Genomic DNA, 14,226 nt, shown 5'->3' with positions numbered 1-14,226 from the left:
TTCTCGGGATGGACGGGGCGGAGGAGGTGTGGCGGTCGGCGAGGAATTGCTGGGGTTTGACGCCGAGGGATTTATGGCCTTTGCCAATCCAGCCGTAATTGTTACAGGGAGTGCAATGTTGTTAGCTGCTGGTCTTGTACGGTAAGGCACTGTAGGATGCAGGTGTTAGTTAGTCTGTTACAAGACAACAGCTAGCCGATGACAGGTTTGTATATGGTATGGTATCTCTTCGTCTGCAATGTCCCATATAGCTTCAACTTACGAAACGCGAACTAGATTTCTGTAACACAAGTCCCGCAGTTTTCTTCTTGACGCAGGTGAAGATGGACCCTGAATAGCATTGCTTGGAGCTAATCCCCTTGGATTTTCTCCTGCTGGGATAATGATATAGTATACCCGGCGAAATCCTCAAGCTAACGGATAGGCATGCCGTTGCGCTGCTCAACAATTCTGAAATATATCCCTTGCCCGTCACGACGCATTCATCATTCTGGCGCTTTGATTTGCTTTGTAAAAACCCTGGAGATCTTCCTTAATATGGCGTCCCCCGTCGACGATACAGAAGCTCCCCCATGCTTCTTCGGACGCTGTGCAGTCCAAGGAAGTCGACAATTTCTCCCCCTGTCCATAACACCGCGAACAAGACCCACAACAACCCTATCAACATCATCACCACTCTCGCCGGATATCTCATGAACCGCACACCCGAACCGCTCGCTAAGTGCGCGTCGTTCAGCAGCAGGAATGACCTCCACACCTTCCGAGCCGGCTAAAAGCGTATCGCCAGCTACACAGAGCAGCGGGCAAGACAGGAGACGGTCTGGTGTCTCAATGGCTGGTTGTCTCTGGGAACTGCCATCTCTCTCAATCTTGGAAGCGGTCCGTGGAGGGATATCCAACGGCGGCAGACGAGGCCCCCATTCCACAGATACAATCTTCTCAAGTGCCGTCAACACACATTGGAATGAGTGTGACGAAGTTCCATCGTAGACCAGGACAATGCCGTCAGGCGGACTGCCGTGCTCGAAGCAATGTAGCTCGTCAAGTTCACCAAGGCATTTTTCTTTCGTCACGACGAATATCTCTTCCTCGTCCACCGTACATACTCTGGTTTGCTCGCCCGCTGTACTGGCTATGGCATGGGCCGCTTCAGCGTGGGCGAGGCGTTCGCGGTGGAACTGCTTTCTGTTAGCGGGGTGGGGAGGATTGACAGGGTGCACGTACGGTGGCAACTAGGCCAGTTGATAACTCGCCGAGGATGGCGATTCTGATCTCATTCATGATGTGGTAGGGTACGGATCGTGCATGTGCTTGATACGAGTGCGGATGAATGGGGAGAAAGGTGGACTTGCGGAGCGTCCAGGCGCTACGGTAAGCAACCATTCCTTAAGCTCAGTCTAGCCATATTAGGTTTAGTAGGCAGGTATAATACGAGGCGGCTGCTTCTCGACTTACGCAGATGGCTCAAGCGAGGGCGATGGTGAGCTTGGAAGCATCTGCTGGTGTCTTTTAGAAAGGGGGGTAGGTTTTGTTGTATTATCAGTGCAGCCGAGGTCTTGTGAGATATGCGAGTGGCAATTTGGCCTGGTGTAGGTAATGCTAACAACCGTAGAGTCCAATGGCTTTGTGAAACTTAATTGTTGAAGAGCTATTGTCTTAAGGGCATGAGACGGGGACCTGTGGTGCTAGTTTGCTGAAAGGAAAGAGGAACATGCAGCTCAATATCAACAACATCTCCGACAAGGCGAGCGAGTCATTTCCTATCCATGAGCTTCTCAATGCTAGGTTAACGGTTCAAGCACACCTCAATATAACAACAAACCCATAAACAAGCACATGCGCCCGGCTTTAACTATTTGCCCAGACCGGCTTCCCAAGCTTCGTAAACGGCCCAGACCGAATCCAAAAGGCCGTTCGAGGGAGTGATGTCAGCCTAAAAGGACAGGCGTCTTGGCTAATTTGCAAGGAGCAAGTCCTGCAATGCTTGCTGAAATGCATGAGTCGTCCTGATTTCATTTTGAAATGTTTTATGATGAAGGTGCTCATAACCAGTGTGGGCGAGCTGAGAAGCCTTGCAAGGAATACGACCATGGCACGAAGCTGGAGTCGTCCCAGCAAGAACAAATACGTATTCGTTGTGAAACACCTGCATGATGGCAGAACCTGACACTAGGGCTTGTGTCCAGCCCGGACCTCCGCATCTAAAGGTAAATTTTGAATACAGCAGTATTTTATATAGGGCCCAGCGCATCTGGGTTCAGGGCCGCAGGGAATGATACGGCCCATCAGGCGTTGGTTAGGATACTTCATTTGTTTCCAAGCCACGATTCTGATAGGGTCAACAATGTCCGAGGAAGTGGCAGCGTATTTATGCTCATAGCCCAGTAGCCCAGCATGCTTCCTGATACTTAGCCCAGTAGCCCAGCATGCTTCCTGATAGTGGCATCACCCATCACATCATAAATGCGCCTGGCGACCACAGCTCGTTTTGCCATCTGAGGCTACGTCGATCGTTCTGGCGGACGACCAAAGTTCTTCCTGGAACTCAGTTGTAGGGCCAGCGGGGACGGTCAAGCTTGGTGAATGCCCACCCAGGCTGCCGCTGATCCGGTAATTCTCGACGCATCTCATGCCAATCCCGCCACATGTCTTTCAGGGAGAACTCATGCAAAGACACAAATCTGTAGAACTTGTCGTAAGCAATGCCCCACGCCACAGGGACTCGTCCATCATAGCCGTCTTCGTCTGCCCCGTCAAGGGTCCAGTCGGGATCAACTGCCCAGCACCAGGGGAAGGCCCGGCGGTCTTGCCACGAATCTCGACATTCCGTGCTAACGTAGAGGAATACATCTCGCATGAGTCCATGTCGTAGTTCTCCGGCGTCTCGCATGGACCGGAAACGCCTAGATCAAGCTGTTAGCGGATATTGCCCAAAAGCAGGTATGGTAAAACATCAATTGCAGTGGCTTACGCGCGCAGCAGACCAATATCGCCCTCCGGCCCATCGAAATTAGTCAAATCAACAATTTTTGTAGACTGCAGCTTGTCGCCCCCGGGCCTTGCAGCTGGAAGCCAATCGACCCGCTCATGAAATTCTTCATGGAATTTCTGCCACGCCTCCGACCCGCTCAGTGAATAACAAAAGATCACATATCCCCAGCTCATATCCCCTCCTTGGTCAAGTATACGCTGTATCCAACGCGGCGGCTTCGTTGGATTCCACGGGGTAGGCTCGTAGTCAGGATGCTGCTCTTGCTGCTTCCTAAGCTCCGCCATCTTCTTCAAGCACAACTGCGTGTCCTGCGAGGCCTGATGCGCCCGGAACTCAAGCGGCGTTAGAACAGACTTCAGAGCCCGCTGCCATTTGTCCGAAAGGTCCTCCTGCTTCCACATCCGACTGCCCATCACGCTAAAACGTTCCCCTGAGAGCAATAATTTCATTATGTAGAAGCCGTCACATAGCAGTCGCCATTCTGGGTAGGTGAGCGAGTCTGGATCATTAGCCGCTGTTTGTATCAGATCTTGCAATGAGCGACCAAGGTATTTCTGGCACCGCTCCTCCATGTCCTCGCGAGGGGCCCATTGTGCGATCTGGTGCTTTTCCTCTGGCGTAATCTCTGAAGGCGAATTGATGGCTTTGTCGAAGAGCGGTTCGATTGTTGTCCAGTCGGATAGTCCCAGGCGATTGAGGTCGAACATGGTGTGCTGCTTGGTTGGCAATGATGGAGAGGGCTGAAACAAGGAAGATGAGGAGGAAGAGAAAGAAGAAGGGGAGAAGGGGGAGGGGTAAAGGCGCCTAGCCACTAGCTGTGTGACTGTGACAGGAATGCAGTGGTGCTCCTGTTGGATTCAAGCACCCTGTCCTTGCCTAAGGTTGGGTTGCGTTGTCCAATTGAACTGGATCATTTAGAAGGCCCCGACCCTGACACCGCCGCCCAAGCAGCCCCCATAGCAAGGTTTGCTCCATCGTCGCTTGGTTTAACAAGCCTAAGCCCGGGAGCTGCCATCCCAGCCTCTACTTTACCAGAGTAGTAGGGACATTTGTTGAAACCACCGATCAGCAGGCAGTCCTACTTCACATATTAGCAGCACGTCCAACTCATTCCCTCTGAGCTCTTACGTTGACCTGTTCACCAAGGACCTCCACAGCCCCAATCTGGTCTCGAACAAGGCCCATGGTCCGCTCAACAATAGTATTAAAAGGAGCACAAATCTTCTCTCTTGAAAAGCTAATATACCCTTCCACCATATCCGCCTCCGGACAACTCAGCTCAACTCCAAGATCAGCCACCCAGAAAGTGTCTGCCTTCCCATCCGCATGGATTTCGGGCGGAATATCGAAATGGAAGCCAACGGCATTGAACTTGTCATTGAACAAGACCTCTCTGCCAAACGCCCTCTTTGCCCTCACCCGCATCACCCGAAATGCCCGTCCCGTACTGGGGACTCTCACCTTATCGATCTTGGCCTTAGCAATGTCCATGAAGAGCCTTGTAACCTCCGCTGAGCCGCAAGATGCCACTGAGACTGGTGTCCGGCGCTCCACCATCAACGGCGAGCTAGATTCGACCGTGTAGACCGCGGCTTCGACGGTATGGCCACCGCAATCCAAGACAAGGATATTATCGGGCGAGCTGGGCACACCAGCATGCAGGTAGACAGACTGAGAGAGTGCGGCCTCAAGCCCTGAAATAAATGACAGCGTCTGGCCGGCAGATTCAGCTCTGACGAAGCCAGCCGTGGTCGCAAGTTGCCTAAACCGGTTTCTCGTCACTGTGTCCCAAAAGGCCGGCACAGTAATCACAAAGTGTAGCCTAGCCACTTCCCCCGAATAGCCTTCATCCACGATCTGCTGGAGAATATTCAGACGGAGGTGACGCAGGTAATCCAACGTCACATCTTCAGGTGTCTTAGTACCAGGTAGCAGCGCGCTCTTCCACTCATCAGGATAATCGCCCGGCGGGGATAGTCTTGATATGAAGTTTGTAGCCGCGAATAAACCGGGTTTCAACGTATCCCGCTCGGTGACGACTTCAAAGCGATCCTTAGTCCAGCCGAAACTTCTGGTAGCATGGGGATCATAATAGACGATGGTTGCAATCTCCGGACCGCGAGGAACCTGGTCATAGGACCATTTCATGGCGGCCGGCCAATTGTTCAGGATTTGGACTTCGCTTTCATCTCCACCGTTAACATCAAAAGCGATGGATGTCGAGGTGCTGCCGAGGTCGATGCCGATGGTTACCTGGTTGATCTCGTCCATGATGCTCAATGGAACAGCGACCAGAGTTTTGGGACTTGATTCTAGAGTTGGGGAAGGTGATGAGAGAGGATAATTGAAAATTCTGGCAATGCCTTACGCTGCATGGTAATATATAGGAGAAAAGCAGCATAGCCCCAACCACCTGCGGCATAGCCACATCGCACAAACCTACCTTATCAACTTTAGCTGGCCCTATAGTGTTGAAACATGAAATCTGACGAGAGAACGCAAGGATAATACTGTCAGTAACTACGCAGTTGGAGCTGCTTTTAGTGACCGACAAACTGGATTGATGACATTCGTACGGAGTATTACAAGACAAACATGGAAGTTAGTACTCGCACAATCAAGGAAGAACACGACGGACGCATATTATCAACGCAAACACATATCACCAGCTTTGTTCAACCAAGCGGTTAGGAGCTGACACCACAACATTGGAAGAGAAATACAAGCAGCAACCTCGCGAACATTAGAAGAGGAACAAGAACGCGCACCCCCACAGACAGTATACCTCGCGATAATTCTACTTGGACTCTCTGTAGGAACTCGCGACATTCTCAGTGACATGCTTGCGCCGCTCAGACGAAACATTGGCTGCTTTGGTGAGCTGCGACTCTTCCTGCGTTGTAGGCATTTTGTAGGGGTCGTTGTTGTAGGTCTTGCCGCGTCGTTCGCCGGACGAGAGGCCTTGCTTCTGCAGCGCGTTGGCCGTGGGTGAGGCGAGACCAAGGCGGTACTCCGTCTCCTTGCGGTCGTTGGTCTGGTTGTTGGATGGCATTGTTACCGGGGATGGTGTGAGAGCTTTGGCTGCATGGGATTAGATTGGGTCCATAGCTTGACCGGTTGAGGGAAGCTTGACGAACCTGCAGGTGATGCTGAACAAGGGAGAAGAGAACGAATTCCAGGGTTGATCGTCTTCACTAAGGGTGTGGTATTCTAGGGCTTTGATGATGGTCAATGGGTCTGCCGGCCAGGTACGTCCTCTATTTATGTCCATGTCTTGCCGCCGATGACAAAATGCCTGGTTCATGCGGCACAGCGGGTGTGCAGAGACAAAAGAGCCTGGAGAGCCTCATCACGCCGCCAGAGCCAATGGAGGGGCAAGCGCTGTTGGACGTGGAACGCAATGACCCCCGGCCGTAGTGAGAGGTCTCGCCTGTTGTATTAGTGGTTGGTTCTGGGTGTCTGATGTATACTCATAGCTGCTCAGCCTCGCTGCGGCACAGTAAGTTGTGACCGATCGATGGCTGGGGGGAGTCATTTGAGCCTCTACCCGACCTGACCATTGGTGTCAAAATCAGGGAAAGTGTGACTGGTCGGAAATAGCTAACAAGGCAATCACCCTGCTACCTCCCCAACTAGCCAGCCCTGGAGTACATGTACGGGGCCGCACTTGCCTATACTAAGGCTACGGGTCAGGCAAGCCCGCTTGGCTCGCACCTGCTCTGGTCTGAGCCCAAGGTACTTCTTACTGAACCTCGTCGTTTGCGATTCGAGTTCGGCATGAATTTATCCCTCTCCTATGGCCGAGATGGAAGGATGACGAGTACTCTGCTGCGGCGCTGTGCCTACCACATCTTCCAGTGCTGGGCATGGCGGTACCGGTACACGAGAGAGTGTGATTGGCCCATCTTTGATCAAGCAACAACTGGAAGCTTCCCTGTGATTGGTGATGCAAGGAATTTAAGCGCCGCATTGACTCAAGCCCCCACTATGCGGTGAGCCTCCACCTCAGACCTATCGAGGGGCCTTCTTCTTTGCCAACAAGACTCGAATCAGGGCTACTGGTTCTCACCAAAGACAAAGAGATCAAAGACTCAAACAAGGCTCTCACTTCAGGTTTTGGGGGAATAGCATATCTCACAATGCGGCCACGTATGCCGTTTGACGACGTGGCCTGGGAAAGAAGTGAATCAATCGAAGATGCTTGGGTCAGTTACATCCTCAAACACGACAATCTACGCAAGGTGGGCGATTTCATCGTCAAGCACCACAAGCGCACCCCTACCGAACTATGTAGCCCCCAAGGCGGGGCCTTCAATGTCTCCTTTCGCATGAAGTTCCAGATCGGGAGCTCGGTTATGATTCGACTTACGAAGCCGGGGTCGACGATGTTCCCTGAGGAAAAGACACGGTATGAGGTTGCGGCCATGAGATATGTCCAGGATCAAACCTCGATCCCGGTGCCCTTGGTCCTGCACTTTGGCAGTAAGGATCAGGGCCCGCCTGTCCAAGGATCAGGAGCGTTCATGTTGATGGAGTATGTCGAGCATGCGCTCACCATGAATGAAGCGCTCATCACGCCATCGTTGAAGATAGAAGATCGACCAATCCTGGACCCGTCCATCGATGAAGACAAGCTGGAGAGGCTCTATGGCGAGATGGCCGACGTCCTCCTACAGCTCTCGAGAGTGACGTTGCCCCAGATCGGGAGCCTGACGCAGGTGGATGACTTCACATGGGATTCCAGCTCACGACCTCTCACATTCGCCATGAATCAGCTTGTCAGCCTCGGGACTCTGCCACGGTCCAAACTACCAAGGAGACATTTTGGTTCAGCCCAAGCTTACTTTGAATCCCTGGCGGACCTTCACATGGACCATCTGGTTCACCAACGAAACGACGCCGTCGACTCAGAGGATGATTGCCGCCGCAAATACGTCGCCAGATTCCTGTTCCGCAGACTCGGGCGAGAAGGCCAGTTGACTTCACCCGAAACCGACCACGGTCCATTCCCTCTATGGTGCGACGATTTCCGACCTGCAAACGTTCTTCTGAATGACAAATTGCAGAGTGTCGGCGTAGTCGACTGGGAGTTCTCATATGCCGCGCCGGTAGAGTTCACCCGTGCGCCGCCATGGTGGCTTCTCCTCGAGCAGCCGGAGTACTGGCCCGAAGGGCTTGATGCGTGGAGCGATACATACGAACTACGTCTAGAGACCTTCCTCAGAGCGCTAGAGAAGTGCGAGGACACCGCTATTGAACGCGGGAGATTGTCCGAGGACCAGAGGCTTTCAGGACATATGCGACGGAGCTGGGAAACGGGCGAGTTCTGGGTTGTGTATGCTGCCCGGAAGCCTTTTGCGTTTGACGCGATCTTCTGGAAGAAACTGGACACGCGGTTCTTTGGGCCGTGCACTCTTTCTAATGAGGATCGGTGGAAGGAGAGACTGGAATTACTTGATGAGAAGGGGAAGGAGGACATGGAAGCTCTGGTCAAGCGGAAGATGGAAGAGGCGAAGGAGCGCCTTCTCGCGTGGGAACCGGATGAGGCCACACGGGAATTTGCTCGGGTTTGTGATGGGGATCAGGCGAATTCTCCTCCTGCGTGACTTTCAAAGATCGGTTGATATTATGAATTCTCTGCCTTTATGCCTAGATAACATCGGGACAGCTTCAAATGCCTACAAGAGATGGCGGTGCACCGTGTTTTATATAACATCAGAATTATTAGATGTGTACCAGTCTATGCGTCTCCATTTACCAACTTCTCCAATTGAGCCAGGCAATCCAGCTCTTCGTTTTCACGTCGAATCTCGACACAGCGCTTCTTGAAGGCACTGTCCGAAAGAGCCTTGTCGATGCCCTCTCGTAGAGCCTCAACCGTAGGTGTGCTTGTCCGCAGATTGACAGCAATACCAGCCCATTCACCGCGCATAGATACCTCAGCTTTGTCCTCTGCACATGCAATGGTCAGTACGCACTCTCAAGATTGCCGGGAAACTACCTCATCCGCTCTTCATGTATACAGAAAAAAGGGAGGGAAACTTACGTCCAGTCCCAGCCAGCACCATGGGAACCCCATTCATAACACTGTGCATGAGCCCTCCATAGCCAGCATTCGACACAAAAACATCCGCATGCTCAAGGATAGCATCATACAGCAAGAAGTCCACGACCTTTGCGTTACCCGGAACCTCCACGCCCTCTTCAAGCTTGGAACCCCTGGTCCCCAACGCACCAATAACCATGCAATCCTCCCTATCACTCAAAGCCCGCAGCGTCGGAAGAAGCAGCTCGTTATGGTCAAGCCTAAACGTCCCCTGGCTAACAAAGACAATCTTCTTGCCTGCCCGCTTAGCATCCAGCACCTCACCCCACCACCCAGGGAGATCAGCAGGACCAATCTCCTTCCGCGGCAAGCCCCCAATATACCGAATCTTCGGCGAGAGGTCACTCCGCTCATACTCGAGACTGGCACTGCACGGCTGCACGACGACATCACCCGCAAGGCCCCAAAAGTCCATCGGCGAGACACCCCCAGGGATCGGGCCCGCCCCAAGCCTCACGTAAATCTCATTCGCATACCGCGCAATCTCGTCCCCAAACCCCTTCGTCGCCTCATACATCCCCCGATTCCTTTCCCGCCCTTCCACCGAAGAATCAGGCGGCAGGCCCGGCCCAAACGGCGCCGTGTCAACGCTCGAGACGGGCAGCGGCACCGTCGCAAAGATAACCACCTTCGGGAACCCCGCGTACCCCCTCGGCAGCGGCGCACCCAGGAGAAACGGCCACACGCCGAGCGCCGCGTACTCCTGCACAATAACGACCTCCTGCGCGGGCCCGTGCTCGTCTCGGATGGTCTCAAGGACGCCCGCGATAGTCCGCATGCACGGCTCCGTCAGGTCAATGAAGTTATGCTTCAGGCCGTACATGAAGCGGCTCGGCTCATCGGGGAAGCTGTGCATGATGTCGAACATCTCGGGTTTCCAGACGCTGTGCAGGGCGTGGAAGGTTGCGCCGGCTTTCTCGATTGCGGGTTGCGAGGGGGGGCCTGCGATGAAGTGTACGGTGTGCCCCTGGGAGACGAGGTGCGTTGCGTGCGGGAGGAGGGGGTTCGTGTGCCCGGTTTCGGGCGGGCAGACGAAGAGCACGATGGGCTTTGGTGGGGCGGGCATTTTGATGGCTGGGTGTGGTGTTTTCTTTCGAGGCTTGGAGGAAAGAGTTAGGTACCGACCTAGGTAGGAAGACGGCGGATGTTATATAGGGACCTGGGTATGGTACTCGTCGCTTAGGGCAAGTGGATCGTGCTCAGCCGCACCCTAGGCATCGATTCAGCTGGCATCGTGGCTTCCGCCGATAGCTCCGCCGAACCCAACGCCTATAGTTCCTAACAGGATCTTATCTTAGTTTATATAGTAATATATATCTGCGCCTCGGTTGGTTACTCCGTCTAGCGAGCGAATGGTGGATCTGCTGGGATCTTCAGCCGCAAACGCGGCAGTTCCATGATCAGGCTACCGTATTATCACAAGCCTGGATCTTTCAACAGCGTGTTGATTCTGGCCGAGTAATTAGATGGAACGCAGATGTCTCCGTAACTGTCTTTGCAAGATGGGTTTGTTCTACTGCTACTCTGATCCCAACCTCGACGTTGTTGCAGGGCGTTAAACAGTACCAACCTTGGAATGAACCATAAGGGTCATCTAGGTACCATGCAAAGGAAGTAAAAGAGCACTACAATATGTGGCAGGTACCTACATGTACCTCGCGTAATGAACACTATCATTTACTATATTACTATCTGATACTCGTCTTCATTCGATCGGCCTACCCTCAAGCCCAGAGACAATAACCTCCAACGCTATGGTGATCAGAGGTAAGTAGCCCTTATCATCAACCTACCCAGCCTAGGCTGAACAAAGATAACAATGCACCGAGTCCGTTTTCCCATTCGGTTGGACAACTTTATCTAAAGAGAAAAGAAAGAGTGCGAGGTCGTCTTCGCCAACCACTCCCTAACCGGCTATGCTTGGCTCTATATCACTAAATCTTGACGAATCCTCCGCCCCTCACCCCAGAGCCACCGACATAACCGACCAAGTAGATTAGATACCATTACTCCCCCCTCGGCACAACCGGGCCCGGATGCGGCGGCGCATCGATATGCGCCGCCACCTGCGTCAACCAGACATCCGCAGCGGTACTCCGCGTCGTCGAGTAATCGCGGAAGATGAAGTTCATGGGGAACCCGACGTCGAAGGACGACGCGGCGTCGATGTCATCGAGCTCGGAGGCCGACAGACGCACGCTCAGGGCTTCGACATTGGCGCGGAGGTGCTCGATCTTGCGCTGCCCGATGATCGGGAAGACGTGTGGTGATTTGTGCAGGATGTAAGCGAGGGCCTGGTATTGCAGTTGGTTAGCCGTTTTGTCAACATGGGTGTATAAATGGACCAGGGGTGGGGGTTTATAACAGGTTATGCTGGTTGAGTGATGGTGTTGGGCACAGGAACCACGTACAATCGCATGCAAGCTCACGCCCTTCCCCTGCGCAATCTTCTCAAGCGCATCCGACACCCTGACCTCCTCCTCGCTCATCTTCGACGCCCGCGCACTCCCATCACCGGCATCGCGCGCCTTCGCAGCCTTAAACCTCCCCTGTCCCAGCGGCGCCCACGGCGCAATCGCCATTCCCTGGTCGCGACACATAGGGAGGATCTCGCGCTCGATGTCGCGGAACCCAGCGTTCCATTTGCCCTGGTAGACGCTGAACGGACGTAATCCATGGGCGCGGGCGTAGTCGTTCGCCTTGACGACTATCCAGGCGGGTGTGTCTGAGACGCCGAGGTAGAGGACCCTCCCCGAGGTGACTAGGGCGTTGAGGCCGTGCATGACCTCCTCCACGGAGGTGGTGAAGTCCCACCAGTGCACGTAGAGAATGTCGATATAGTCGGTCTGCAGCTTTTCAAGGCTGGCGGTCACGGAGAGCCGGAGGGACTTTAGGGAGTTGCCGACGTAGTTGGATTGGAGGGGCTGCGTGGCTCGGTGGGAGGTGCGGTAGCCGGTTGTGTATTTTGTTGCGATGCTGGGGAACAAGAACACCTTGTTAGCTGGGTCTTCTAGCTGGTCATGTATGAATTCTATCCGCGTCGGGTATAATATGACAGACTATGTAGTCCAGGGGTACATGGCAGGTCGATGGGAGGCCGGTACGTACACCATCTGATCGCGATTCCCGCGCGCCTTCATCCACTCTCCGATCCAGGTTTCCGACTCTTCTTGTTGGTAGTTGTTGGCTCTGATGGGCAGCATGATCAGTCAACCATCATGGTACTGGCAGAAAGCATGCACATACGTATCCAAGAAGTTCCCGCCCAGCCTGAAGAACTCATCCAGTAGCGCAAACGACTGCTCCTTGTCGCACTCGCCCATAAAGTCCTTCCAGGTCGTGCCGAAGTTCATGGTGCCCAGGCATAGCGGCGAGACCTTGACGCCGGCGGTGCTGGAGAGGACGCGGTGGTAGCCGAGGAGACTGGGGGGCTTGGGGGCCAGGGCGAAGACGGACATGATGAGTTGAGTGATTGGTGAGGTGTAGGTAACACGACAGATTGATTGTTTCGAATTTAGAACTCGTCTAGGCAGGGGTTGTCTTGATATATGCCAAGGGCTTTAAGACGCCGGCAATAGAGGGTTCTTCATCTCCGGTATGTCCGCTTGGACTTTGTTCCTGTTCGGTTACTTGGTAGAGCAGGATGGATGTTTTATTGATGACAAGTTCAACGTTATTCGTGAATCCCAGCCCTGGAGGCTTGATAGTGAGGCTAAAACTGGTCAAGCTCAGTGGAGTCTGCATGTTGATGACAAGTCTCGTCTGATTGGTTGATCTTTAATCTGAGTGTGCGGGTCTAATCCACTCCTGCCTGCAGGCGGATGACAAGTCTCGCCTGATTCGCTGAGCCAAAAAGCAGATATGGATCAGTCCGAAGATAGACCGAGACGAAGGCCAGGGGTCAACATAACATCTCCTTCCCCAGCATCGACGTCACTAACGCTATAGAAACCTGACAGTACACACGTAGATTATCATGAAGAATAAAGCCACAATCTAAGCACAAGCCTAAAACAACGCCCTCTCGCACCGCCTCGCCCTCCAAGCATTCGTCGACGCCATCAAGTCCCAACACCCACGGACCACCCACCCCCACGACCGCGCAAACCCCTCGGTGACCTCCCACCCGGACGCATCCCACGGATCCTTCCACACGATGATCCCCGAGTGCCCCGCATACGCGCCACCCCTGCGCCCACCTGCACTAGCACCAGCACACCCATGCCCCTTCATATCACGGCACAGCGTCTCCTCGTCATACGACTCCCCGGCCAGGATCAGGTTATCGCGCATCTGCGGGATCGGCAGGAGGTCGAGCCAGGGGTGGTGCGGGACCGCGCGCTGGATGGGCGTCGCGCGGAGACTGGGCGGGAGGTTGCTCCAGCTGTCCCCGGCCATGTTGCTGGCGGCGTGCCAGGGGCCAAGTGTGTTGAATGGCGAGATGGCCTCGTCGTGCAGATGCTCGTCGCTCAGGCCCAGCACGGCCATGTTTGCTAGCAGCGCCTTGATGAAGTTGAACTTGATCAGGTGCAGGAGCATGTCGGCGCGCGGGGAGCTCTGTGTGTATTGGGCGCGGGCGAGGGCTTCAAAGTGCGCCAGGATGGCTTTTGCTTGGGGGGTGTTGGCGGCGAGGATGCGCACTTGGTCGAGGTTGAGGTCTAGGTCCAGATCCAGCGGTGCTGCTGTAGCCATGGCTTGAGCGCCTTGCGCCTGTGCATCGCGGCGGTTTGGGACTGTGGCGTCTGGCGAGGTCTTGGACTCCAGCTTCTTGCGCAGGCCTGGATGCCTTGTTAGTCCGTTACCTGGCTGCGTGAGGAGTACGTACGTAACGCCCGCTGGTTGCAGCGGTTTTGCAGCCTCCTGCGCACCTTGCGGTCGGCGATGCCAGACCAGTCCTCGTCTGGGTCGGAGATGCGCGAGGAAAAGCGCTGCAGGCGGATCCTCTGCTCGGCTGTTCCAGGCCCCGCTTGGGGAACGATGGGCATGCCTGGGTAAACCATGGAGATGGGGTGTGTGGGAATTGAATCTGCGGTTGGATGACAGATCAGAGTTGGATGGAGGACGTTGCGAGCAATTCCTGCAGGAGGATGACAACGAAGAGATAACAGGGTTGCGGTGGCGAGTGCAG

General features: G+C 54.2%; 8 protein-coding genes across 8 annotated transcripts; 1 reads left to right on the top strand and 7 right to left on the bottom strand.

The window, feature by feature from the left end:
* Nucleotides 1-485: 485 nt before the first annotated feature.
* DSM5745_09299 (uncharacterized protein) lies at nt 486-1,281 on the bottom strand (the record flags this gene model as incomplete). Its single annotated transcript, XM_026751315.1, has 2 exons — nt 486-1,178; nt 1,225-1,281. 2 exons carry the CDS (start codon nt 1,279-1,281, stop codon nt 486-488), a joined length of 750 nt encoding a protein of 249 aa, XP_026600401.1.
* Nucleotides 1,282-2,545: 1,264 nt separating this feature from the next.
* DSM5745_09298 (uncharacterized protein) lies at nt 2,546-3,699 on the bottom strand (the record flags this gene model as incomplete). The annotated part of the gene is made up of 2 exons (XM_026751314.1): nt 2,546-2,903; nt 2,972-3,699. 2 exons carry the CDS (start codon nt 3,697-3,699, stop codon nt 2,546-2,548), a joined length of 1,086 nt encoding a protein of 361 aa, XP_026600400.1.
* A 203-nt stretch (nt 3,700-3,902) lies between these two features.
* On the bottom strand, nt 3,903-5,263 carry DSM5745_09297 (Hsp70 family protein; the record flags this gene model as incomplete). The annotated part of the gene is made up of 2 exons (XM_026751313.1): nt 3,903-4,070; nt 4,121-5,263. The coding sequence occupies 2 exons, from the start codon at nt 5,261-5,263 to the stop codon at nt 3,903-3,905; spliced, it is 1,311 nt and encodes a 436-aa protein (XP_026600399.1).
* A 526-nt stretch (nt 5,264-5,789) lies between these two features.
* DSM5745_09296 (uncharacterized protein) lies at nt 5,790-6,263 on the bottom strand (the record flags this gene model as incomplete). The annotated part of the gene is made up of 2 exons (XM_026751312.1): nt 5,790-6,073; nt 6,107-6,263. 2 exons carry the CDS (start codon nt 6,261-6,263, stop codon nt 5,790-5,792), a joined length of 441 nt encoding a protein of 146 aa, XP_026600398.1.
* An 868-nt stretch (nt 6,264-7,131) lies between these two features.
* On the top strand, nt 7,132-8,598 carry DSM5745_09295 (uncharacterized protein; the record flags this gene model as incomplete). Its single annotated transcript, XM_026751311.1, has 1 exon — nt 7,132-8,598. The coding sequence occupies one exon, from the start codon at nt 7,132-7,134 to the stop codon at nt 8,596-8,598; it is 1,467 nt and encodes a 488-aa protein (XP_026600397.1).
* Nucleotides 8,599-8,732: 134 nt separating this feature from the next.
* DSM5745_09294 (glycosyltransferase) lies at nt 8,733-10,164 on the bottom strand (the record flags this gene model as incomplete). The annotated part of the gene is made up of 2 exons (XM_026751310.1): nt 8,733-8,944; nt 9,039-10,164. 2 exons carry the CDS (start codon nt 10,162-10,164, stop codon nt 8,733-8,735), a joined length of 1,338 nt encoding a protein of 445 aa, XP_026600396.1.
* A 940-nt stretch (nt 10,165-11,104) lies between these two features.
* DSM5745_09293 (Sterigmatocystin biosynthesis dehydrogenase stcV) lies at nt 11,105-12,556 on the bottom strand (the record flags this gene model as incomplete). Its single annotated transcript, XM_026751309.1, has 4 exons — nt 11,105-11,392; nt 11,510-12,074; nt 12,207-12,287; nt 12,345-12,556. The coding sequence occupies 4 exons, from the start codon at nt 12,554-12,556 to the stop codon at nt 11,105-11,107; spliced, it is 1,146 nt and encodes a 381-aa protein (XP_026600395.1).
* Nucleotides 12,557-13,106: 550 nt separating this feature from the next.
* Nucleotides 13,107-14,098, bottom strand: DSM5745_09292 (uncharacterized protein; the record flags this gene model as incomplete). Its single annotated transcript, XM_026751308.1, has 2 exons — nt 13,107-13,876; nt 13,924-14,098. 2 exons carry the CDS (start codon nt 14,096-14,098, stop codon nt 13,107-13,109), a joined length of 945 nt encoding a protein of 314 aa, XP_026600394.1.
* Between the last annotated feature and the right edge of the window lie 128 nt (nt 14,099-14,226).

Source organism: Aspergillus mulundensis, assembly GCF_003369625.1.
Source record: "Aspergillus mulundensis strain DSM 5745 chromosome Unknown scaffold_11, whole genome shotgun sequence".
NCBI classification, from domain to species: domain Eukaryota; kingdom Fungi; phylum Ascomycota; class Eurotiomycetes; order Eurotiales; family Aspergillaceae; genus Aspergillus; species Aspergillus mulundensis.
This window is presented reverse-complemented; position numbering and strand designations above follow the sequence as displayed.